Source organism: Metopolophium dirhodum, chromosome 7 (genome assembly GCF_019925205.1).
Source record: "Metopolophium dirhodum isolate CAU chromosome 7, ASM1992520v1, whole genome shotgun sequence".
Taxonomy (NCBI): domain Eukaryota; kingdom Metazoa; phylum Arthropoda; class Insecta; order Hemiptera; family Aphididae; genus Metopolophium; species Metopolophium dirhodum.
In genome coordinates, this window is record NC_083566.1 from 20,872,543 (window position 1) to 20,900,118 (window position 27,576).

The following is a 27,576-nucleotide window of genomic DNA, read 5'->3' on the forward strand; positions in this document are numbered from 1 at the left end:
TAGCATTTACATGTTTTTTATTTTTGAGAGATAGCAGGGTCAAATAAAGATTTTATTTAGAATATTATAAAGAGTCTAAATCCAAAATTTTATTTTGCTTATTATGCGATATTTCTCATCCATGTTTTAAGATTTTTGCTTATTAGAGAATATTTACGCATTATTTAGCTGTTTAGCACCTTTCTTAAAATATTCTGCAAAATCTACCTACAATTGCGTTAACAATACTCATTACTCAACTTTAAAGCATAATAAACAATTACAATAAAAACTTCTATAATTAAAAATAATATTTCCGATCATACATTACGGTATATCAAGTAATAAAACTGCAACACTGCAGCTGTATGTTACACGACCCAATTTCAATGTGTGTAGTATCTACAAAATTTAATATCCAATTATTATTAATTGTACTATTTAGTTCTATAAATTGAATTTGTATATTATCATACTATTTATTATACCTAAATATTTTCATACCTGCCGGGCTGCGGTTATACATAAACATACCTTGACAGGCGTTAGACGCTAAAAAAGTACAGAAAAATCGGTTTTAGACTCCACATATTTTTTGTACGAGCTTTCGTACCAATTGCACGTATAGTAAAGAATTATTACACTACGTTTATATTTTTTTTTATCTATGAAAAGTACCATAAAACTTCTTGCTATAATACATACCCATCTATTTCTACGTTGTAAATTCGTAATGCACATACACACTTTTAGTTACGATTAAAAAAATAGGGACTGGCACTGTGATATTGAAAATTTCTATATTATTATATAAACGGTATTTTAATACACATTTCATCACCTCACCACCTCCTCTCCCCACCCCACCCATACCAAAATCATTAAAAGTGAAATACTATTTTATTTAAACTTTATTAAAAGAAATTAATAAACACATTTTATATTAGCTAAAACTATAAAACTACGTAAACAAATGCATACTATTATCAAAAGCTTTTGATAACTCGTCTTTATCACTCTTGATTTATATATTTATATTATATACAATATACATTAAAGCCTTTAAAGGCCATAGCCATTTTCCTCCACTGTTCATTTTTCTCTCAGAAAAAATAAATAAATCTTGACTATATTTCTCCACTTTCCATTTTCTTTCAATAAGGAATTAAGAATATTATAAATATATTTTTAAGTCATATTGTATATTAAAAAAAAAATGTACCTTTAAATTATTAACAAATTTATTACCTTTTTGTAAAATTATGTTTAATACAAATAAAATAAATATTAATTAGCTAAAATATCTAGAGTGACTAAAATATAGGGTAAATAGTTTGACAATTGGAGGAAAATGGACCCACCCTTATAAACATATTATTTGCGTTATTCATCGCATGAAAGAACGTTTACGTGGATATGTGATAAACAAATAACACTAAACATACACCAACATTAATTTATCATCATAATAATTTAATTGTTGTTATGTACCTACTTATCTTTGTTTTGTATATTATTTACATTAACGTTATAACTTAGGTTACAACTTTTATACTTATTGTAATACAATGTTTAAAAAAAAAAGTTACGATATAAATTAAATGTTTACAGCCCATACAATCTATATGATATATATTTTAAAATATATTTATTATAAATGATCTCTGTACAGTATAGGTTTAAGTATTGGAAGAAAATGGTTGCAATAATGTAACGCAAAATTGTTTTCAGCAAATTTCGGTGAAATCAATTGGAAGCTATATACTCAACCGCAGTATGTTTAACCAGTATTCCATATTGCTCTACTAAAAACCCTGTGCTTTAATTTCTATATTATTATACAGTTAACATAATATTATATTCCTTATGATGTATACACTATACAACCTATATAATAATATACGTGTGAATTAATAAGCAATTAGTGTTGAATGCGCAGTTTTCTATAATTAAAATATGTGCAACGGTTTGTTAATTAATAATATCGAGCACGACGTCAACGCGATGGTAACGGTGGCGTGGCAATAAGGGAGGGTGCGTTGCAGTATTCGAGTTCCCTTTTACGTCACTCGTACCTATAAATAAACCAGACCTCCCATCTCAGCCCTTATCAACACCCCCCCCCCCCTCCGCGATGAAACCTATATAGTCACTTGCGCATTATTGTGTCGCCAAACCTACTACCCTTTCTCAGAGGATGATTATTACTTCAGTTTATCGTGACCACAAACGGGAGTGGACTTTAATGTAAAAGAACGCACGAAGTTTCGATTCGTATTTAACAGTATAAATCATAATAAAACTAAATTACCAAGGTCACAATATCGAAAAATATAATATAAAAATACGATTAGGTATATTGTATTTTATCTACTATAATCAGTATTAATTTGTTATCGAACTATTATTCTACAAATACCATATAGTTAGTGACGTATATAGGCTCCATACAGTACCTACTTTTTTCACGTAGGCAACAGTGGTAAAAACCTACTATCATAAAGTCAAAAATTCTTTCAACAAAAAAAAAATCTTTACATTTTAAATAATAATATGTTCAAGTACCTAGTGCGTATACTAATTAATATAGTAGGTACAGTAAATATATAAAATGGGTAGGTAAATAATATATTAGCAAAAAAATTAAAACTAAACACTCTTAAAGTTTTACCTAGCTACTGTATAGAAATATGTTAGAATATTCTCTATAATAATCAACAATTTATCGACCACAAATTTTGTTTACAATGATTAGTGTAAAATACTAAAAAAAAAAAAATTGAATTTAGGGGCACTTCATTAAAAGCGACACAGGGACCCCACTTTCCCTAGCGTCCGTGCAGAAAACGGCCGAGGGTGGGTACGTAGTTGGACCGGCACATGGCCACGGGGATTGAGGAGTAGCGTAAAAAAGAAGAGTCAATGAATGCTGACTGGCAGCAGCGTCTGTAACGCGCGAAGAGGCAGCTCGCACCATTGTGGCGCGCGGTATTGATTAAACGCGCGCTTTTATGGCTCGCTCCGCGACGACCGGCGGCGGCGCGCTGCTTATATTTACTTTCGACGGCGATCGGGCCCGGCCACGGAAGTCGACGCGACACGAATCTGACCGCAAACCATATATATATATAATGCGTGTGTACGTGTGAGGGAGAGAGGGAATGATAGAGGGAATGATAGAGAGAGAGAGAGAGAGAGAGAGAGAGAGAGAGAGAGAGAGAAATAGAGAGAGAGAGGGGCGTATAATTAGAAGGCGATTCTTTTAAAAAGAATTCATGTTCTTACATAATGAATGTTTTCGATAAAAGAATCATGCTGTATGCTGCAGATTGAGTGCGCGAGGAGACATAATGTTATAGAGGGTTTTGTAGCAGACAACGATAAATACAAATGACCGCCTCGAGCCGGGACACTACTCCGATTCGGGCGACCGGACAACGTGTGTCGTACGGGGCCGATATCACGTTTCGTCGGCGGCACACGTATACCTAAAACAAAACACGTATTGTACATTATTCGCATTATACATCGTGTTGCACGTACGTGGCGGGGTGAACACAGAGGTTAAGTTATGTATAGGCTAATGGATCACTGCGGTGGAGTTTTCCTCGTTTTTTCGAGCGGAGTAACGAGCTGGACTTGCGCCCTGTATGTATATACAAAATATTAATCACATATAAATCCGACAGCATAAATACATACATTGCAGTGTTGTACGATTTCGCACGATCGTCGAACGTGACATAACAGATCCCCACGTTCACACGTGAGGCCGTAAGGGGTTTATACGACCCTTTGCCCGAGTGAATATATTTTAATTACGTAGGTATATTAATCATATTTTTAATCTTTTTTTTTTTTTTTCAATAGTATGAACTGTAATACAAGATTAAGCGGACTTAACAAATGTCCAATGAACGTTTAAAACGGTTTTTGTTTTTTAATAACCAAATTTAAATGGTATCGACCAGTTTTCGCCCCTCTATATAAATTAACCGATGGACCGATGGGGTGGGGAGCAGCTTTGTGCTTGCGCATTACTTTTGCCTGACAAATGACAACATGTAACCGTTTTACGAAATAAGTATGAGTATAATAACTATGATGATATAGTAGGTTAGGTATATTATCATTTAGAGTTAACAATTATTATGATTCGATTTATACCAAAGAAAACTTTCGAACAAATTATCCGTAGTCACGTACTTGTGTAAAACTCCAATATTAGGTAAGATATTATTCCAATTAAATCAATTCTGAGGTTTTAGAAGAGATAACAAAGCTATTTTTACGAATCGTGTTTTTATTTTATCCATGACTCATGAGTGATGAGTATATTCTAAAAATGCATTTTTATGGACAGTAAAACAATACCTTTAAAAACGAATCAGAGCGGATTCTGGTCTGTCAGCATATATATTGCTTAGGACATTTTATTACATTCTATTAATTATTACTTTATTTTTCTATTAGTTCTACCTTCTACAGTTTGTTTAACTTATTTTTTCCAAAAGTTTTGCTTTTTTTAAAAGTACTTCCCAGACAGCATTTTGTAATAATAATGTTATAATAGTATTATAATAAAGTTATACTAATATTATTCGTTATTACAATGTTATAATAATATTATTAATCAAAAAATTGCTGTCTGGGTTACTAACTTAACAGTTACAGTCAATGTTGGAAAAAAGTTAGATATAAAAATAAAAAAAAAAATTTAGGTACATTTACAAAATAATAATTTGCAAATTTTCGTAATTTTGATGAATTTTGTCAAAATTTGAACCTTAAAGTTTAAATTCTTATAAAAAGAAATTGTGCCTTTGTATTTGAAATACTTTTAAATGTATGCATATAACTACAACTTGTGTGTGATCTTGTATTCAATTTTCAAGCTTTTCAAACTAGCGTAAAGAATGTTGTAAACTAAAAAAAAATCGAATATATTTTATAGCTATATATAGCTTAGGCAATAGGCATAACTAATAAAATAAAATATATTTTGAAAAAAATAATAATAGAATGTTTCAACGAATTATACGATAAATATTTTAAACCGGGATGTCGCTCTGCTGTATAGTAATCCATTTCTTCATTGAGATGTCACTGTAATCATAATCGATGTGTTAAATTTTAATTAAACGATAAGTATTATTGCATACGAAAAATGATTATGAGCGGAGACTGTCTGATATCCTATACTTCTAAGGAAGTATAATATAATATACATATTAATATATTGCTATTTTATATAACATTTTATATTACTAGCTGTTATTAAGTTTTAAGTTATTACCACGTACCGTAACGTAGGAATAGGTTCGTGGTATAACTAGATTAAAAAAAAATCACAATATTTTGAAAATTGTATTGTGTATCATAATTAATAATATTAAAATAAGTGGTGAAAAGTTTCAAGTCTCAACGAATAATATTTTTTTAATACTTACAACAAAACTGAAACTGTCGCAACATATTTCGAAACTGTTTAGTAACTTCATCAACTCATTTAGGTTCGCGGAGGATAATAACGTCACTGATATACCGATATTTTCCTCAAAAACTGATGTCACTAATTCTATCGATAAATCTTCTGAGCATGTGCTCATAAATTGGAGAGCTACAAGCAACATTGTCTTGATTCTCTCCTTCATCGGAGTATCCTCTATATTGCATTCCTCCAGTAATTGCATATCCTATGCCAAGTTTATAGTCATACATTTTATCACATTCATATTAATGTTACATAATGTTTGTTTCTGGTGCAATAGTGATATCAAAATTATCCAAACTCAAATGCGAAATTTTGGTACCACTTTCATTTTCAAATTCATCTACATCTAAAAAACGTGTTCTAGATTGTTCGCATTTAAATTTTTCTTCTTCATATCTGCCCGCATTTGGAACAGACAACTAACTAGACGAGTACTGGCTAATGCTGTAGACGTCGTCCAAATATTATAATATTAAAAATTATTAAAATCGTTATATTCGTTTAAATATCAAATTTCGTTAAAAAAATGTGTGCAAATGTTTATTTAGTATTTTGATGTTGCTGCAAGAAGAACTTATGGGGAATCTTTTATTAAACTTGCAAACTCTTTGTGTCTATAGTTTTGATTTTTGAATTAAAACAAACCGAAAAAATAAATTTCTAAACACTGGTTTTGTGTATAACTATTCTCGTTTTTCCATATTAATTTTTTTCCGAAAAGTGCATCTAATTTGCTACCAGAAATCATCCTCAAAAGTTAGGTCGACTGAAAATCGAAGTATTTTCACTGTTTCAAAAGGTAGATACAGACAAAAATAACAGAACAGAAAACACACACATTGTTTATAGTAGGTTCAGAAATAAACAGACAAACGGTCAAGTGTGGGTCAACTGAATTTATAATTTTACGACCATTTTTAGATTAACCGAGTTCTATTCAAAAATATATTTTGAATGCAGTTTGTTATCCATTTTAATTATAAAAATACTTAATCAACCCACTCAACTCCAGACTCAGTCCACTTTTAATGTTAAAAATATTATTTTTATTACCCGATGAACGAAAATAATGAGAACTTAATATTACAGAGTTATTTGTATAGGTAGTTACTAATGATGTTTATCATTATGAGCGTATAATAGATTAAGTTCACTAACAGATATTCTATATATTTCTGAACAATATACTTTAAATCTTCATTTAAAAAACAAACGAAGAAGAAAAAAAAATAATATGAACAAATCTATACACGGTGTACCCAAGCAGGTAGGTGTATATGTAGGTATATGTATTTAGTATTTAATACAGTATATACAAATTATAACACATGTGTGTAGATAAATATATCTGAATTTTTTTTGTGAGGATAAAAAGTGCTCATTCTCACTTTTATAAGTGATTGTGAAGTAATTACTGTATGTTATTGTAAAATAAGTACTATCGATTTGTTTAAATACTGAATTTGTATTATTATAATCTGTGAGAAACAATTAATTTAACAAATTGTGTTGATAGCAGTTATATTACATATTGGAATATCAATTAAATAAAAAGCTTTTAAAAATTTTAAATGGAAAACTTAAATTAAATTAACTAGGTAGGTTCCTACTCTAAGGGGGATGAGTTAATTGAGTATTTGATTATTAACAAAGATCAAATGATTAAATTTACACGTTTGAAATGCCAACATTACAAGCTTTCATTAAGTATATAAAAATGGACTAAAATACAAAGCACTTATATATAATTATACTTAAAGAACAGATATTAAAAATGTAAAGGTACTCATTCAAAATATAAACACTTTACGTGTTTCACTTAATATGATTTTTTTCATTAAACACATAATACAAACAAAATATAAATACATTTAACAATCATATGCGATGTATTAACATTATACCACAGGCACAAATAGGTGAGGGGAGCTTTAGGGGCTAAGCACCCACCTAAAAAAAAATTTCCCAAACTTGTTTAAACTTACTGAAGCTTCAGCCCCCCTCCCCTAAATCTCAAACGTTATTTGCGGATATGCATTATGCATGGATCTGTGATCTGTAATGTATGTATGTTTATTGTTTACCAAATAACTATATTTTTTTATTATTTGAAATGTTTCAGATTTTCAAAAATTAGAGAGGGAAGCAAGAATATGCAGGAAATTACAGCATCCAAATATAGGCGAGTTTTTTTTATGACGTAATAATATTTTTTTACAAATAATTAAGTTAAATAATTTATATAACGTATTGATATTTTAATTTCTATTATAGTGAGATTACACGACAGCATTCAAGAGGAACTATTCCACTACCTCGTGTTCGACCTGTAAGTAGCTGATTTTATTGTATATTGCAGTGTTTGTATACAATATAATTGCTGTTATAATGCGTGTAGGTAGATCTACGGTATTTTTTTTTATTATACAATGCGAAAGAACAGTCGTGTACATATAACGTGAAGCCTTGGCTATATATAAATAGTAAGACGTGGACTAGACCCAGAAATAGATTACGCTTGCAGACACGATACCAATATTGTAAGGATTGGCAAAGGCCAACATCAAACGTAAAAATAATAATTATTATACAATAACACAGTATATTATGGTCACGCAATAATTATATAGATAATTATTTATAATATAATAATAGGTATATAACTAAGTATGAATTACATTTTTATATTTATTTTAAATTTCGACCAAACGCGTATACATATTTTATATTTAGAATTTCCTCGTTATTATTTTTAATTAAATAATATTCCGTTAAATTATCTCAGGAGTGTTATTTTCAATTTCCTATAACGGATGCCAAAGTGTAATCAAGCAAATTTTTTAATTATCAACTGGACCCTAAAAATCGATATTAAATACAGGCAAACGGTTCATAGTATTTGTTATTTTAAAATGTATAATCCAAGCGTTTGGGTTTCCAATATCCCACTCTTCTCGAGATAACATCCTGAGTTTATCAGTCAATGCAGCATGTATATATTATACGATTTACTATAATTTAATAAATTTATGTCAAAGGCATCCACAGACATATCCTACTTGTTGGGGGAGGGGGGCATAAACATGGTGGTCAACACTTTAGAGGTAAAAAAAAAACATATTTTTACTTAACCACTATTATATTTAATATTATATTTATGTTATATAATATTTGTATAGTCAGTACGTTTATACAAATAGCGTTTTTTCACGAATAAATCCCATTATTATATAAATTAATTGAGTTAATATAAAATCTGTGTTGCCAGACTTCTCCGGTTTCAGATAATATTTTGTACCTATTAATTTCTAGTAACTTAATAAGTGTCTTATTGTAGTTTAAATGAATACAATTTATGTCATATTTATGAATTTAATTTACCTATTTGATTATTTGATATAATAATTACCTACTTGCAAATATGATTTAGCTTAGGTACAATAAAAAATATTTGGTATTTAATACCTACATGGATAGTTAGATAGGAAATTAAAAATATGTCGTCTTTTAAAAAATCTAAAACAAAATCAACAGAAGTAAAGTACAAATAGTAAAGTAAAAAATACAGTGGTGCTAAGATTATTTACTTCAATTACCATTTAAACATTAATTTTAGGAACAATTAATAGTGATTTGTATAAGATTTATGTCAATAATTAACTTTTTTTAGCTTGACACATATTGACCAGGAATAGGCCCAAAGATTAAGTCTATATTGGCTGAGTTCATAGATTCTTCCTTATTAATAATATCAGACTTATGATAATAAGTTATTATCATAAGGAAACAAATGTAATAAAAACGAAAATTAACTTGGTATTTAGAGTACCAGTTAGATATGATTTATCTATTAGTTCTATAAAATAGGATAACTGAATTCTTTTCGTGCATTCTTATTACAATTAAAATTATATCAGAATATCAGATACAATTAAGAAAAACAAAATCAATAAGTTACCAACTTTACACTTAATCTAAAAATTTAAAATACCTACGTAATAAAATGTATAACTCTAAAAATTCTCTAGTGCATATACAGTATTAAAAATGATAATAATTTGATACGTAGAGAAGCGTACTCATATTACGTATTTTAATCAATCGTATATTTATCATGATAATATTTTTCTAACATTTCAAAATAAATTAAACACTGAATTAAAATTAAAATGTTGAAATTGTACTATTGTTATAGTTGATAATTCTGAAAATGGGTAATTTCAAACAATAAAACTTCTGTACGCATCATTAATAATAAGGAATCGAAATAAACGAGGGTGCTGTTCAAATAAGGGTGTGTCTCGCATTTTCATCTTTTCAAAACAACTATTGTCCTTTCCTATTTACGATTTTTCAAAGTGATTAAAAGAACAGTGACCATGTTTCAAATAAAAACGAAGGTTATTTTTTTAATGGCTATACTACTCACAATCATTAGGACGAGGGGAATAAAGAAAATGCTACGACTATAATCATCATTCCATTTATTATATTATTGTTCTTACTAAAATACCCATAAATAAATGAGTTCTTCATTATTATTATTATTTTTATTAAATTTAATTGTCATAACGAACTTATTTCTTATAAAGTTAACCTAATATTTTATACAGTGTGACAGGTGGCGAGTTATTTGAAGACATCGTAGCAAGAGAGTTCTATAGTGAAGCTGACGCATCGCATTGCATTCAGCAAATACTGGAAAGTGTAAACCACTGCCACACGAACGGAGTAGTACACAGGGATCTAAAAGTGAGATTCTTTTTCCTACTTTATTATTTATAACTTCATGTGCTCTTCATTGTAAGTGCATTGTTATATTCTCACTATAGTATAAGTGGTGCGTGGAAACGAAAGACCACACGGGAACAAGTTTTTCGTCCCGTTCTATTGTTATCTTTTACTGTAAATCAAAGACCACAAAAGAAAATTATGCGTTTGTTGACGATTTACAATCTCTTTATTTTCCAAAGTTTCCTTAGGTTAATGATAAATTTGATGCTCCTATTTTTTTTCATGAGAAAAATCCCATGTACATTAACTTGTCATCTGGACAATGATGTATAATCTAGGTTAGTACCTTCTAACAAAAATGCCACATTTTAGAATAGTCACTGGGAATATCGTTCTTTATTTGTGCTATAACATAAAGTTAAATGATTGGAGTAAATTAAAAGAGTCTTAATTGGATTCCAAAACGACAAATGAAATATATATGTCCATGTGCAATGAGCATATGTGTAGCTGGGGAACATGTATATAAAAGTTGTCGTGTACAGTACCAGTGACATATAAAGTTAATTTAAGGGAGATGTATTTAGTAATAATGTTTGTGGAGTGATATATTAGGTACTCAATTACGGTATTTAGATTAACAAGGAAGGTGTGCAGGATGTTTTCTAAAGGAATTAAATATTAAAGACAAGTGGGTAGGGATGGGTGATGAAATGATCGTGTGTGGGTACACGGAGCAAAATGTAAATATTTTTGTTTGAAGTGTGGAGTTGTAGAATGATATTGTTGTGTTTTATTGGCACTGTGGCCGAGTAAAGCTTTGCAAGTAAGCTTTTGGGCATTCTCTGAAGATGGCCGTGTGGTTGTGGTACATTTTGTTTATCGGACGCTTATTGACAATCTATCAATTGTTTGCACAGTTAGAAGGGCTTGGTAAACTTCTATCAGAAATTGTTTTAGGTCAAATCCATACAATAATATGGACATTTCTATAGAATGATAAAGTTTAGAACGCAAGTAATATTTCTATACGAAGAAATAAATTAACTATGGAGATCCCTAACGTCATTTTTTACCCTTATGAGTTATAACCTAACCTATATTGTAATTTTAAATTTTTTCATTGTCCTGTGTATGTTTACAAATGTCAAATGCACTCAATGATAAGTCCTTAAAATATAATTGAAAAAAAAATTAAATTATAAAACCAGAATATAACTAAACAAATCGATATTATTATATTCCTATAAGTGCATGTATTCTGTATTTATATATAAAAACTTACGCTTGTGTAATATGTATCGGACATAATATATTTTACTTGGAGTTAATCGTAGAAGAACTTATCTTCAGTATATTTGAATATCTACTAACTAAATAAACTAATTTAAATGCACTAAAATACTAAATAATTATTTAAAAGCTAAATACCTATTTGGTTATTATTGTTTTATTATTGATTCTGAGCGGAGCGATGAATGTATTGTTTTTACAACGATGTGTGTTTTTTTTATTTTTATTAATTTTTTGTGTCTGTGTATACTGTACTCGATAAGTAGTCGAAAAAAATGATTCGATTTTCAACTTCAGTATCTTGTTCAATAGAAAGTCAAAATTCCCAGTAGTTTTTAAAAGCGCTGGGAAAAACAAAAAAATTGTATTTATAGGGTCAAAAAGCTTGAACATTTATTAAAAATACATATGCACGATTTCTTTTTATAAACATTTAAAGTTCAAACTTTGCCAAAATGTATTAAATTTAAAATTTAAAATTTATTTTGTAGTTAAAAATTTATAAAATGTTCAACTTTTATAGCTAAGGATTGAAAATTTAAAACAAGGTTCCACGTAAATAGGTAAATAAATTACTTTATTCACAATAATATCATAAAATACTTATAGTAATATAATGGGCTGACTGACCGTCTTCACTCAGAATCGTTTTTCGTATACAATGATATTATATCATTGAATTAAAATTGAAAACCACCCATTACAGTGACTCACTATTATAACCTAATGTACGTCTCTACAGCAGAGCGACACCCACTTATCCACCTTTTTACATTTGAATGTATTGACTGAACAAAATATGAAAATTATCAGAATATCTATTATAAAAAAAAAAATTTAAATAAAGATAATTTATTTTATCTTATGTTTATAATACTATTTCGATATTTCAATATTAGTTTTAAATTTTAACACATTTGTAATAACATCATATTTATTTTTAAAGGTGAAAATAAAACCTAAACTTTTTGGTTAAATACATAAATATAGTTCTAATATTTTTACTTCTAGATAATTAATAAATAATATATAATTCTTCTATAGGTAACTTTAATCTTTGTTCTTTTTTATTTTATTAAAAATCTTTCTTGTATAATTATTGTTTACATATTCTTTTAAAACTTTGATTTATAGTTTATTCTAACTACTAACTAGCCTTATCCATTTAACTCTTCTTGTGAGTATGTACTAGTGGAGTCAAAACTATAAATTTATATTAATTATTTACACTTGCGAAATTATAATATACTACACACCTCATTCACCATTGGATAATGTCATTATAATACGAAATATTCAAATCAATTCAAATTACAATAAATGAAGATAGACAATTAATAAACTCAAAACAATTAACTAAATTACAGTTATAATTTATTATTGCAATTTAAAAACATCAATTCTCGAATAGAAATGTAATATTTTAACGAGAAATTCTATAAATATAGTACCTAACAGCGATTGTATGTGCATTTTCTCAATATCTGTTCATATAAAATTGGGAAGTATTCAATATTCAAAACAAAAGTTAAAATATATATACTATATTAAAGATATAATTTATAGGGTGAGATACAAAAAAAAAATGATTTTAATTAATAAAATGTATTATATTTTTAATTAGGTACAATAATTTTCATGGACTTCTTCAAACACAAATTATTTTAATACATTTTTAAAAAAATTGTTTGGCGCATAAAAAGTTAATTTTATAATTTTAATCTTTTTTTATTGCCTAATCAGTAATCAATAATCAGAATTGTACTAAGTATACCTATCTCAAATATAGTATAATAATATTATACTAAATAATACTTAATATAATATTCAGTATGTTTAATATTGTTTGCTGTTATTAAATTCCACATAATGTAATGTGCTTAATTTTAAATACTGTTTGTGTGCACTTTTAAAGTACATGAAAAAATGTTGTCTTAAAGGTATGTTTTATGTTTGTGATTATTGAAGAAACCTCACATAACAATCTCCATTAATTCAATCGAATACATTTTTTTAGTGCCACCGTGCGATGATTAATTCCATGTTTTTACATCTGCATCTTGCATTCAATGAAGTCCTTTCCACTCGAATGATTTAAAATTACTTTTTATACATCAGTCTTCGCCGTAGTCCCAACTGATTTTATTCTCTTATTTCTCAAATATGATCTTTTATTTTATTTCCTGTCCATCAAACATAAGGCTATCATTTATTAAATTCATTTATAAATCTATTCTTCGAAGAAAAGAAAATAACTCAGCAGATTTTTAATGATGTATTTTATCATTGCAACATTAAACATTCTAGATATTTAAACCTATTATTTTTAATAACAAATATTACAGTAAATATAATGGACTTTCTTAATACATTTAAACACGCACCTCTATTTTACAATACTAAGTGTTTAATAGCGTGATACAACTTTCAATTTATTGTATTCAGAAAGTATTCAAAACGAGTATTCAACTTGAAATTTTTATCATTTTACTACATTGATCTTAACCAAAGTGTGTACCTATACAATAATGCATAAATTCATAAAATCATTTAAATTTTTGTTCATATTTACAATGTTTTTATTCCCATAGTTATCAATATAATTGATTTTACCTTTTTATAGATATCTAATATCTAATATATTTTAAAATATAAGATAAAATAGCGACAAGTTGAAACTTTATTAAATATAGGTTAGTATATTATTATGTACCTAAAAATAAATAAATATTAAAACTTTAATAAATTAAGACTTAAGAGTATAGGTAATGAACACAGAAACCAAGAGCTTTAATTTTAAAATGGTCGTAGATTTAGATTTCTTTTACATTACATTTGTAATCAAAATTGCATTATATTGCATTCACATTGCAAATAATACAATTTTTAGAAGAAAATGATTTAAAGTTATACACAGACTGAGATAGACTAAGGTACTTATATCTATGATTATTTCGGAAAAAACTACAAATAATATTTTTTGAATTACAACAAAATAACTAAAATTCTTGTTTTTTGTTTAAATATACGTGTTGGTAAGATTTTGAACTCCTATGTCTATAAAAAAAAACTGTGCCCATGTATTTTTAATATTTTAATATTAACTAAACTCAACTTTATTAACTGAAAATTATCTTAAATCTTATATTCAATTGTCAAGCTTTTTGACCGAGCCTAAAAAATTGTATCAACATTTGTAAGAACCAATTAAAATTATTGAAAAAGAAAAATGCCTTTAAATAGCATACAGTTAGTCTTAATATTATTAACATTTCATTGTATACAGAAAATAATAATTTAAATGTAATGTTTGAAGTTTCTTCAATCAATATTTTTTAGTTTAAAACAAAATAACAAAAATCGTTAGAGAAATAATTATTTTACGTGCGTGAATATCCAATTTCGCTATAATTTAAACTTCAAACGCTCAAACAAAATTAATTGGCTTTTTCTCATTTTTTTTTTAAATTCCAGTAAGAATCTATGAGGAATATTGTATTCAATTTTTAAGAGTTTTAAAAGAGCATATCATTAAAAACATTCATCAACATAAATAAAAAAAAATTACGAACATTTCGAACGTCTGTAAAATAACAAATAAAATATTTTAAAACTATACAATATGTCTTTGAAATTATAATAAACTAATTTGCAAAAATTTGTGTTGCGTAAATATTATACCCTTTTACCGAATTTTTTTTTAGTGTTCCTGATTATTAAAAAAAACGTTTTATTACATTAAGTGTTTTTCAGACATACACACAAAATTTTAAAACATATTGTTAAACTTAAGATTCTACATTGATCAGAATCTAAAACAGTGCCTATATGTTAACCGAACGTATTATGACCATTTCCATAAATACATAATAACTACTTCCTTTTCGGCGTTCTATCGACTAGCAATAAATAATAATATTCAAAATATACACCTAATAATGCTGTACGTACGGCAGATACACCTACATTTTAACTTTTGTTTATTACACATTTTATCACTTGCCCATCATTGCTGCTGGCACACCTCCTAGTTGATAATAAACAAAAACCGCCAACATGTCGTTAAACACTATAAATATTTAACCTACATAAGATACCACAACAAGATAAAAATGTATATAACTGTATCCCAAACCACAATCCCTCTATAATATAGTTTGACAACAGTCGTTAATGCCATGAAAATTATATATTTTGTATGTTTTCTAGCCGGAAAACTTGTTATTGGCAAGCAAAGTCAAAGGCGCTGCGGTCAAGTTGGCCGATTTCGGATTGGCCATCGAGGTTCAGGGCGAACAACAAGCGTGGTTTGGCAAGTGGAATTATTTGTTTTATTTTGTTTACGGTGTTTTATTGTAAGCGTCTTTTTCAGGTTTTGCCGGAACTCCAGGCTACCTGTCACCAGAAGTACTGAAGAAAGAACCATATGGAAAACCTGTCGACATATGGGCTTGCGGTTAGTTAATGCGACTATATTTTAGTCGTATAAAAATACTTTTTAATATTTACTTTTTAATTAGGTGTAATACTTTACATATTGTTGGTTGGATACCCACCGTTCTGGGATGAAGATCAACATAGATTGTATGCCCAAATCAAAGCTGGCGCTTATGACGTAAGTACATTATTTTAACCTCAACAATACTCAAAATAATATTATAAAAATACAACTGTATCTGTGTCTTTTAAACAATACTTTGAAATATTTATCATCCAATATTTTTTTTTTTATAAAAACACATATTATTAAATAACAAAATTACTAGAGCACCTACGACCTACCTATATTACACATTTCGTCAAAAATATTAAATTATAGATGTAAAAAGTTTGTTATTTATGATGAATAGTGATTGGTGGTTCTATTTAACTGTAACTTTCTTATAACTAATACATTTAAATAATATTTACAACTAGTCACAAGCACTTACCTAGTTAAAAATAAAAAAATAAATTTATCGCGGAAAAAGATTATACCAATAATTTGTATACTTACCTAACAGTATAGTTTTTTAAGGCAAATCTTTAAGTAAAAATAAATAGTTTCTCAAAATCACAATTAAAAAAAAACGTTAAACCATATTTTATCATTTTAATGAAGAATTATTATGGAATAATAAAAACATTAACTTGTACGTTTATAAAAATGTAATATAACATTATTTTTGTAATCTATATGACTATTAGCTATACGCCTATACATAATATTTTGAAATTTTAAAGTCGTACATATAAATGTTGATAATTTCAATATAATTACTTAGGTTTTCTCGCTTGAAAATGTAATTTGTTTTTGTATGATTTCTTAGTATCCGTCGCCTGAGTGGGATACAGTTACACCAGACGCAAAAAATTTAATTAATCAAATGCTAACTGTGAACCCCGCTAAACGGGTCACAGCAGATGCTGCACTCAAACACCCATGGATTTGCGTAAGTTTATTCACTTTTAAGGTTTTTATTTTCATAGATTTTTATAAATAAATGATCATGTACCCAAAGGAGGTAATCAAACCAAGAATAAACCTATTGAGGTACAGAAGGAAACCGAATCGTGAGTAATTTTATCCCATCCTGAAACTTTATTAATTCAGTTGACCGTCGATTACATTACATTTATATTTCCAGTGATGTAAAATATAAAAAAAACCTCTACTTACATATTTTTTTATTAATATGGACCGAAATTATTGTAACTTGTAAGCGCTTTAAATTCCACTTTTCCACATTTTATTGCATTTGATATTTCAAAAAAAAATTATTTTGAAACTAACAATTTATTATAATGTAATATACGTACACGCACTATACCGCCGCATATCATGCATCTGAAACCATGTTTCCTTTGAAAAACCATAGTTATGAATTCAACTAAAGTCAAAACTATGGTCATTTTCTTGTTTATTCATTTCCCTAACATACCTGTTATTCCTAAACTTATTCGTGTTATTGTTTTATGCCATGTTAATAATCGTATCGAACTTCCAATAATCAACTTTTAAGAAAGGCACATTTTCTAATGGTACCACGCGGTCGTCGTTTATAATACTCGCATATTGCGTGGACAATAAATTTATTGAAAACACCCCACCGTTATCCTTGTGTCTCACGTGTACAATAAACTTATATTTATACTTATAAAATATAAATACGTTCCATTTTGGATTTTTATGAACTTTTTGCATGCAAACGTAACATCTTGAGTATTCATAATGTAATTCTGATGCCCCGTTGTGTTTCAGTATCGTGAGAAAGTTGCTTCGGCTGTACACAGACAGGAAACGGTCGACTGCTTGAAGAAGTTCAACGCCAGACGAAAATTAAAAGTAAATTTAAATTTTTAAATTGTATTCCTTTCATATTGAGTGCGAACCGAATCAAACTATATTCTTCCGTGTTTGCAGGGTGCCATTTTGACGACAATGTTGGCTACAAGGAACTTCTCCAGTAAGTATGATGTACACGGTAAGTGCCTCAGGAACCTCAGACCAATTACGTGTGAATGAAAATAGGTGACGACGTGGTTTTTTTTGTAATTTTTAGAATTGTTTTTTAATTAGATACACTGAATATATATGTGTACATAAAAAGTTGGTTTGAAACACAATTTAGGTGTTTATACGAATGGGTACAGCACTGTATATAAGCTAATTTATTGGTCCTATTATTACCCCTACGAATGGCAGAGAAATGAAGTTTTTTTTTTTAGGGTTTTGTTTGATGTTTATGCGAAAGTAGCCAAACGGGATTTTTACGGTTAACAATCCTATCTACCTATCTACACTATTTGTTTATTTATCTTTTCTATCATACAGATTTAACAGGTTCGTATACCTATATAATGTGTTTACTATAATACTATTGGTACACGAATGCACCAATATGATAATTATATTATATTATATTATACATACTTTTATTTCATCCATTACCCCTAGTATATATGCTATGTATTCATATAGGTAGTGCTACATTGAACATATTTTGTGGATATCATAAAAACAAACCCTCATGTATTTGTATGAATTTGTCTGAAACATTGAAGCTACACATTGTATCCCTTACCTTACATCCCATTGTAGCTGCATGATGTAGGTTTTATGATTAAGAATAAACATACAACACTCCCGATATAAAAATAATTAAAATAACTTTCGTACTTATACAACGTTAATTAATACATACAAATCAAATATTAAAAGTATAAAATATTTATTTAAACATAATCTATAGTTTATGTTATAATCATATCTTCCATAGATTTCAACTGAAATAGTTATTATTCTTAATTCTTATTACCATAAAGTCAAATATAAACTACACTGATTTAATAGTTTTTATTGTGTCATCACTCATCACTCATCAGACATCAACGTAGGATCACACATTTCTAACTATTCACTTAACTATAATTCCATTCAAATAGAATAAACTATTTTAAATTATTCAAATTGTAACACATAAAAACATATTATATACAAATAAACTAACAGCTACTACTTTATGCGTAATATGTATTCTAACTACATGTCATAACGATAACATATGCATTTATGCTAATGCTATTAAAAATTACGATGGTTTTAAAATAAATTCAACATAGGTACTTACTTAATTGCATTATGCATACCCAGTTTTTAGTTTATTTCCTTTAATTTGCATTTTTTTAAGTTGTAATATTATGCAAGTATACAACTATTGTATATGACAATACCAATATGCTTTGTAAAATTTTCACACATTTTAATTTCATTATTATAATATTGACAAAAACGTCTTATTCAAATAATTATTTAGTCCGAAGTGGGAGTGTAGTATTTATTAATAATATTATATACTTGTTATAATAAACATGATTTACCAAATTTTGAATGCTTTCATACAAAGCAAACCGAGAGGTTTAAACCCCAATGGGATCTTTTCAAATAAACCCCTGTATAATAATATAACACGAGTATGAATACGGTATTGTTCAGTACCTAGTATTTAATGTCTTTTGTCATACTATATACAAACGTATTTTTATCCTCACAAGATATATATTTGGTTTGTTTCAAAAAAAAAAGCTCCTAATTATTAATTTCATAAATGTATTTTAAATGTTCAATACTAGTTTGTATCATAAATAATTTACAGTAATAATATTATAATTACACGGGTTAATCCAGAGTACTTACCCACAAACGTGTGTTGTTTATGTTGGTTAGTAGACCCATAAAGTTTTAGTTATATTCTATTTAATACCTATACTTAAGAGTTAAGATATTGATAAGGGTTTGGGTTTTTGTAAATTTTTTCATATTACATATTTTTATGTTGTTATAAAAAAACAATAATTTATTATTGTTACTAAAATGATCTATTTCCTCCCATACACTTTATGCGGTACTTATTGATAGTGCCTATTATATTGTATGCTCCTACCCACAACATTTTCCTAGCGCATTCAAATAGGACACCGATGAATTATATTAGAATTTTTGTATTGTTAGTTTTTTAATCTGATATAATATGATGTATTAATGCACTGCAAACGTACAACTCCCTGTTTATGATAGAACTTGCATATACCTTGAAACAGATACGATGTTTGACATGCGATGGTTTCCTAACTTGATGTTATGATATTTATGAGTCTTATAAACTCATATCATAAACAATATATAGGTATAATCTCAAACACAGTAACATTGACAACTGACAAGTGAAAAATAATTAGTGTGGAAAAGCCAAAAGAAAAATAATACACAACGTCATCCACTTCGAACCAAACATTTTATATTTTGATCAGCAATCTGGAATGTACCTAAATAAAAATTAAAATATTAAAATAATTTTCATCAACTAACATTACCCAATTACAGTCATTATATTAACGTAATATGATGCATGTTTTCATAATCAACAGAAAATCGATTTATGGAACGATTATAGTAAGACGAGAGTGGATGGGTCACACCAATATTTATTAGTTACCTATTACAATAAATTTATGTGTATCTGATAAAATTGTTGATTTGATTATTTCAATAACTTTTAAACTAAAAGGCTGAGGTTCTATACGAGGCGCTTACTATTGATATCGATACAGATAATAAGCATACCTACCTACAATGTTATAATTACCTACGATTTGATGAATATAAAAAATAAATAAATCTGTTGAGCATTAAATAATTGATGTTGAGCACATTTTTATGTTCATCAGTCTGATCACAATACATGTAAATTATTTTTACCTTTCATCATTTGTTTTATTTTTGTGATTTTATTTGTTTTCGTTCACTCTTCCCTGTACTCTTCGCGAATATTCTCTAAACGCACCACACTTCTATACCTTCTTCAAAATCTACCATAAAATTTTCCGGAACAGGAAGTGGTAAGACTGTATCTATAACAAATATTTATATTTTTGTTCCAATTTACATTAACATTTTTGTGGACGTCATTGTTTTGGCATTAAAAGTCATTTTTGGGCATTCGCTTTAATTTTATTTATTACTCTAGATAAACTATAGACGTTGTATATTTTTATATTTCTTTAATTTAATTCTAACACACTTTGCAGGGTTGTTGTTTAAAATGGGAAACGGTTTTAGCTATTCCACTAACTATTTTTGTTATGCTTTTCCATAACGCATGTTTTATACAATTATATAAATATGAAGCTTATGTTTTATAAAAGCACGAACTGTACTTCATATTAATCCAATTTTAGCATAAGGATTTGGTATATTATTATGGAATGTTTATTCGTGAATAAAATTATGCACGTTGAATTATTGTTTCTATTGAATATTATTATTTTGCTGGAATATAAATAACTTTAATAATTTTGATTAGAGTTATTGATATTTATAACTTAAATATAGATAAAAATTAAATTAAATTAAACAAAGTATAAAACAATTCAAATCAATTACTTAAATACTTATAATTTGAGGTTTAATAAAACCAACTAGGTATATTAGTTAACATAATTTTACAAATAAATTATTAGTTCTCAATTTATAACAAAAATTGTTTTGTATGTTCCACTATATAATTTAAATATTTTAAAATTAATATCTTATTATTCATTTATAGTAAATTATTTTTATATTAAATTAAATAATGTTTGCACTTTACGTTTATAATGATTTTAGCAAGTTTTGTAAGATATATAATTATGCTCGTAATTCGTAAACAATTGTTTGAAATTTTGAATTTACTTATTTAAATGTTTATGTTTCATAATAAAAAAAATTTTTCTAACATCTATTAGAATAAATTGTAATTTGAATATTTTGAATTCTTTAAAGTTGAATTGATTAGTGTACCTTTATTTTAACCTAAATACGGAGTTGAAAACCAGAATAATAAATATCAAATTAATTTAAACTATATTATGATATACAACAAAATAAAATAAATAATATGCAGGGTGATTCTCCAAGCATGTTCATCCCAATTATTTCCATAATACAGTTATTTAAAATCTTATATTAAAATTTTAAAATATACTCCCATATGTCCTGTCAAGATTTTCAAATGAAAAATTTCCTGGTAATTCAATGGATAATTTTTCTAAAAATGTTGATGTTACAGAGTCAAAATTTAGGAGAGTAGTTTTTGAGTTATATAACTTTGTGTAAGTACTAAGGATAATAGTTCCTCGGTAATGGGTGGGTTAGATTTGGAGACTATATGGATGCTATGGTGATTTAAAACTTCTAATAATTAATATTTATAATTTTTTTAAATGTTCTAAGTATATTAAATACGAGTTCTAATGTTACGTCTGTGATATATTTTTGTTAAGCCATTTAAGGATTCCTTGGTAAACATTTTAAACATTTTAATAACTGAGAAACTTTTTGTTCGAATTTTGAATTTTGTATATCAAAGTGATCAATTAAATAATTTACAGTAATAAGGGGGAGGGGGTTTTTATTTGAAAAACAAAAGTTTGTATCGCCACACCTTAAGTAGTAGAATTCGAAAATATGTTCTTGAGCATAATTAAAAATTTAAAAATGAAAATTTGAAATGTATTATTAAAGTAAAAATGGAGGTGAATCCGCTTATTGAATCACTCTGTATATAATAAACTACATATTATTATATTATTTGTATTATAAACGATTAATTTAATTATAAAATCTATTATTTTAAATTTAATTAATTATCTTTACTCACTAGTTGGCAGTCACCAACCAAACTGCAACAACCGTAATAACTTTTATCATCAAGTCTTGGGAATAAACGCCACTATCAATAATTATGTTCAATATAAGCTATTTAATTTTTTCTATGTTTAATATGTATTGCAACATCGATTTTCAATTTATACATTTCGATTAAAATTAAATTATGATTCTAAATTGAATAGGTAGTTTAATCCTAATTATCAGGTGACATTCGTCTAATTATTATTATTAATATTTTCATTTGATCATAGATGCATTTGATACATAATCATTTAACCAGCGTGGAATTCTGTTTTAATCGTTCAATTTTATATTGTTTATATTCAAAAAAAAAATACAAAATGGTTTTCAACTTGATAATGTTCTATAATATAAATATATTATTATATTATATTGTTTTAGAGATTCGTTTTTATTCTATTAGATGTTTTAATAACTGCCTAATTGGTGTTTGAATTAATATTTTATAAATAAATGGTATAATATATACCATGGTACTTATTATTTATATTGGTTGTCAGGTCGCAGTATTGCAACCAACAAAAAAGGAGAAGGTTCTCAAGTGAAAGAATCAACTGAAAGCAATACAACATTGGAAGATGATGATGTCAGAGGTAAGTGAAAATAAATAAAAATAATATATACTATGATAAAACCGTTATAAAATTTTACACATTCCGGAGTTTTTAAAATTGTACCATTACCATAATTTAGGTATAATATTACCCACCTATGTGTTTAAATTATTCGTGTTTTTAATTTATAATATTTAAATTTTAAATAATTTGCATGTGTTCACATTTAATAAACAAACATAATGTTAGAAATACTTTTTGGAAATCTAAATAAGCCAATTTAAATTAATATACAATAATATATACTTACATCGTCGTAAATAATAATTAATATTCTAATGTTGACTATTTAAACGGCATAATAATTGTATTTAATCGCTATTTTATTATTTTCTTCAAAACTTTGCACTACCAAGTACCAACTATTATAATATATTATACATATTTGTACAAAAAATTATGTTTGACTATATAATACACATTTATATTAATATTATGTAAGTATGTATATATATTATTATTATTCGTGCATTAAATATCTGAAAAAAAATATTTTCTTACGCACTTTGTAATTAAAAAACTAATAATTATCAGTTGACCTGCAATAATCATCCCTGTGAATAAAAATATAATATATATATATATTATCATAAACTTGAGCTGCTTGCTTGTGTAAATAAGAGCAGTGTGACGCTTACACTCTTAGGAACACCCGTTAAAATAATAGCAAAGACGTCGCGTATTATAATTCACATATTATATTATTATTATTATTATTATTGTTATTATTATCATTATTGTTATTTGTTATCATCACGCGATCGCGAATAATCTCAAACGGATCTTATAACAACGGACCGCCGACGTTCGGTAAATCAATTAATATGACCATAATAATATTCTCTTATAAAACACACACCAATACACTATACAATAACATTAGATAAAATAATATACAAATAATAATATAATATGACATTTAGAAACCCGGTGTAGGAGGTTTTTTGTTGGTTTTTATTTACTATTTTTTTTTTTTGTAATTCTCGTTTTGTGTATATTATGCATGCGTAGGGAATATTACCCCCGTGATGTGTTAGAAACCCCGTTCTGTAAACACATTTCACTATCCTAACATAAAAAAAACCACTAACAAACAAACATACAACAAATAACGAACAAAAAGATCGTATACGACCGTGTTACCAATTTGTCTCGACTCCAATATGAAAAGTGTGTTTTTCTCTTAGAGGACAAAAAAGGGACTGTGGACCGGAGCTCTACAGTAATTGCCAAAGATGCGGAAGGTAAATATCAACAATGATAAAACCAACCTTTGTATACCTAATATTTTATTCACAAAAACAATATGAACGCGGAAACGTGAAATTTTTGTTCTTATTAATTTTCGAGTTAAAGAATAGTCGAGATTTTTTCGTGCTGAGAATATGATATTATACTACATTGTATAGTGATCAGCTATATACTTATATTATGTACAAAAGTATTATTATTTAATTCGGAGTTAACGTACTAACATATTATAGTTGATATTTTCCGCTTTCACGTCGATTTATATGGATATATATATAGTATATTCCAAAAGTCCCGAAACGCCTTAGAGATCTCGGTGACTAATCAACTTCTTTGAATACAATTTCTTCGAGAGTAATATATTATATAGAAACTTCCAATTTAATGTCAATTTAAATTTAATCAAGAAATATTTTTCTTGAAATTAACTTTTAGAACATTTTTAAAATTAGCTATTTTTTCAACTGTTTTCAAAATTGTATTTACAAAAATGTTTTGAAATTTAAATTGAACAACAATTGAGCAAAATACAGCTTGTATAGATTTATTCAAAATTATTAAAGAGTTTTATAAAAAATGTATAAAAATTAATTATTTTAAAATTAATTTATTACAATTTATAATGCACTGTTTTTTAAAAATCAAATGAATTTTTAATTTTAAATTATGTTAAAATTTCTAGACAAATTGGAAGATATTTTTAATGATTTTTATGAAATAATCTGCATTTTTAATAATTTTTTTTTAAAATAGATTATTTAAATGGTAATTTAGAAAATTTCTAAGATTCGATTCCGAAAAAAATGATTTTCCTTCAAAAACAATTTTTAAGTGTCATTAACTTTGATTCTTTCTGTATAGATCATTCTTGAAAAATCCACATTAAATTTATTGATTTGCCTCGGATATCCCTTGGTATTATAGGAATTTTGGGATATACTGTAAATATATAATGTATATAATATTATATACATATGTCATAATATAATATATTTATTACATAGATTATATAAATCTAGCTTTATACAAACATAACATAATATATGTATTATACTATTGTTTGCTAATACCGTTATTAATAAGATCATTTAATAATTTTAACTGTTTATTTTATTGTGTATGCATTGTTTTATCGTTCATCAATATATATATTTATAAAAAAAAACGTAATCTGTATACGTCTTGTTTGTCAAAACATTGTTATTTTACATTTTTATAATTTTTATCTGATGAACATTTACAATCTATGCTTATTATATAGGCACAGTTATATAGTGAATTGTTTAAGCTGGTTAACTATCATACTCGTATATTTAATATTTATAATTAGATTCACAATGTAATAAGGGAGCCCGTCTAATGAGATAGAACCCAACATGTTTCTGCATTTACTTAAGCTACAGATCTCGAAGTTGGCGGGAGTGATATGGCTGTGGAGGTTATCTGAAATGAGTTAGAGAAGTGTTTTTGTGACATTACTTATTGGATCCGTAATTTAGAGTGCAATTATTTATAATGTTTATTACTTACCTACCTATCGTTTCAATGTTTTAATCGTTGCGGAGTTTGGTTGGAGTCTGATACATGTATAATGCTTGTAATGTGAAGAAGTGATGGCAATCTGGAACACTTGGGCAATATGAATTTTCAGAACCTTAGATGGTTTTTCACAACCAAAAATTTGAATTGTATAAGACTTTATGGGCCTTAAAAAAAGAATTTTACTAAATCTGTACATGTTTTTTGTATACTAATGTATCTTTCAAGTCCACTCTTCTAGAACCATGAATCGCTTCCGCCACCACGTTGAAGTCCCTTACTCCCTTCTAACCCACATATAATATTATAATATATTATAGCGTGCAATTGTTTAGGGAACGTCGGCACGCCGCCACCGTCACCGGCGTTGTCGTCCTCTTCCGTTGGTAGCGTGCTGGGCTGCTTCAAGAGCTCCTCGTCCACATCTTTCGGATCCAAGACAAATAATAAACTGTCTATAGTCGTCACCGCCAACCCCCAAAATGTCATGGCTCAAGGTTAGATAAAAGTCTGATGTTTCGTTTAAATATACGCGTGGTTTCTTTTCTGGTTGTAGTTTCTTTTCTGGTTGCGTTTTATAACAAACTAACAAGTAACAAACCGTGTACCGTTTACATGCATTTAATATAATATACAAGTAATATATATGCTTGTTATAGTAACCTTATTTTAATGTAATAATATTATGTACATATCATTATGGCATGGACGCATGGCGGTCAGCCCGTCGAGGTCTGCTGCGAATTTTCGTGGATCAGCAGGTACCACGTGCCAATCATGTTTCATTAAATTAACATTGTTCGAATCGCATGGACGCATGGTTTCCTGTATATCCGTACAACGTGTGCGCATAGAAACCATTTTTGTTTCCGCCAAAAGACTTTTAGAACTAGGTATATGCCTTCCAGAAAAATTAATATCCTACCCAGTAACAAGTACCCATAACATAATATAGATCGTCTAACTGGTTTTGGGTATACTGCTCTAGATTTGAGGTTAGGTTCTGATACTTAAATGTTATCTGCATGGCACTGCGAGTGGTGTGTTAAAGGCTCTTTGGTTTAAATGTCTTTAAACGTCTTAACGTATATTGATTAGTGTAATATTTCTATTTAATAAATACTTACAAGCTATACGTTATATACGTAGAGTGTATGAAGTATACCTAATTTGACTATATACCCATACATGATATCCATTATCCGTTACATAGGTACGTTACACACATGGTGTCTTGTTGTTTATATTTTGGACTATAGTCTAAAATTTATGCTCAAAAAACTATATACATCTGAATCACGATTTTAAAGAGCTTTCTTTATAATTGTACTCAGAATAGTCTTTTGTACTCCTATACAACAATATTATATAGATATATGTTCTATGTATGTAGGTACTAAAAAATGTACCTACGTTGTATGGGATTGTATATCTTTTAATTTTCTGATATTTTTAACATTTGT

General features: G+C 27.5%; 1 protein-coding gene across 16 annotated transcripts in view; it reads left to right on the forward strand.

Annotated features, from left to right (window-relative positions):
* The window catches only part of LOC132948947 (calcium/calmodulin-dependent protein kinase type II alpha chain), a 52,466-nt gene that overhangs the window by 15,714 nt on the left and 9,176 nt on the right, over positions 1 to 27,576 (forward strand). For 4 of the 16 annotated variants that reach the window (XM_061019655.1, XM_061019656.1, XM_061019659.1 and 1 more), the window contains exons 3-13: positions 7,596 to 7,655; positions 7,748 to 7,802; positions 10,087 to 10,225; positions 15,710 to 15,812; positions 15,873 to 15,956; positions 16,021 to 16,115; positions 16,810 to 16,932; positions 17,742 to 17,825; positions 17,904 to 17,964; positions 23,210 to 23,302; positions 24,511 to 24,567. In XM_061019655.1, the coding sequence (XP_060875638.1) occupies positions 7,596 to 7,655; positions 7,748 to 7,802; positions 10,087 to 10,225; positions 15,710 to 15,812; positions 15,873 to 15,956; positions 16,021 to 16,115; positions 16,810 to 16,932; positions 17,742 to 17,825; positions 17,904 to 17,964; positions 23,210 to 23,302; positions 24,511 to 24,567 (954 nt within the window). Of the gene's footprint in view, positions 1 to 7,595; positions 7,656 to 7,747; positions 7,803 to 10,086; positions 10,226 to 15,709; positions 15,813 to 15,872; positions 15,957 to 16,020; positions 16,116 to 16,809; positions 16,933 to 17,741; positions 17,826 to 17,903; positions 17,965 to 23,209; positions 23,303 to 24,510; positions 24,568 to 26,448; positions 26,611 to 27,576 lie in introns of all 16 variants that reach the window. The other 12 variants (XM_061019657.1, XM_061019658.1, XM_061019661.1 and 9 more) reach the window with 7 other exon arrangements.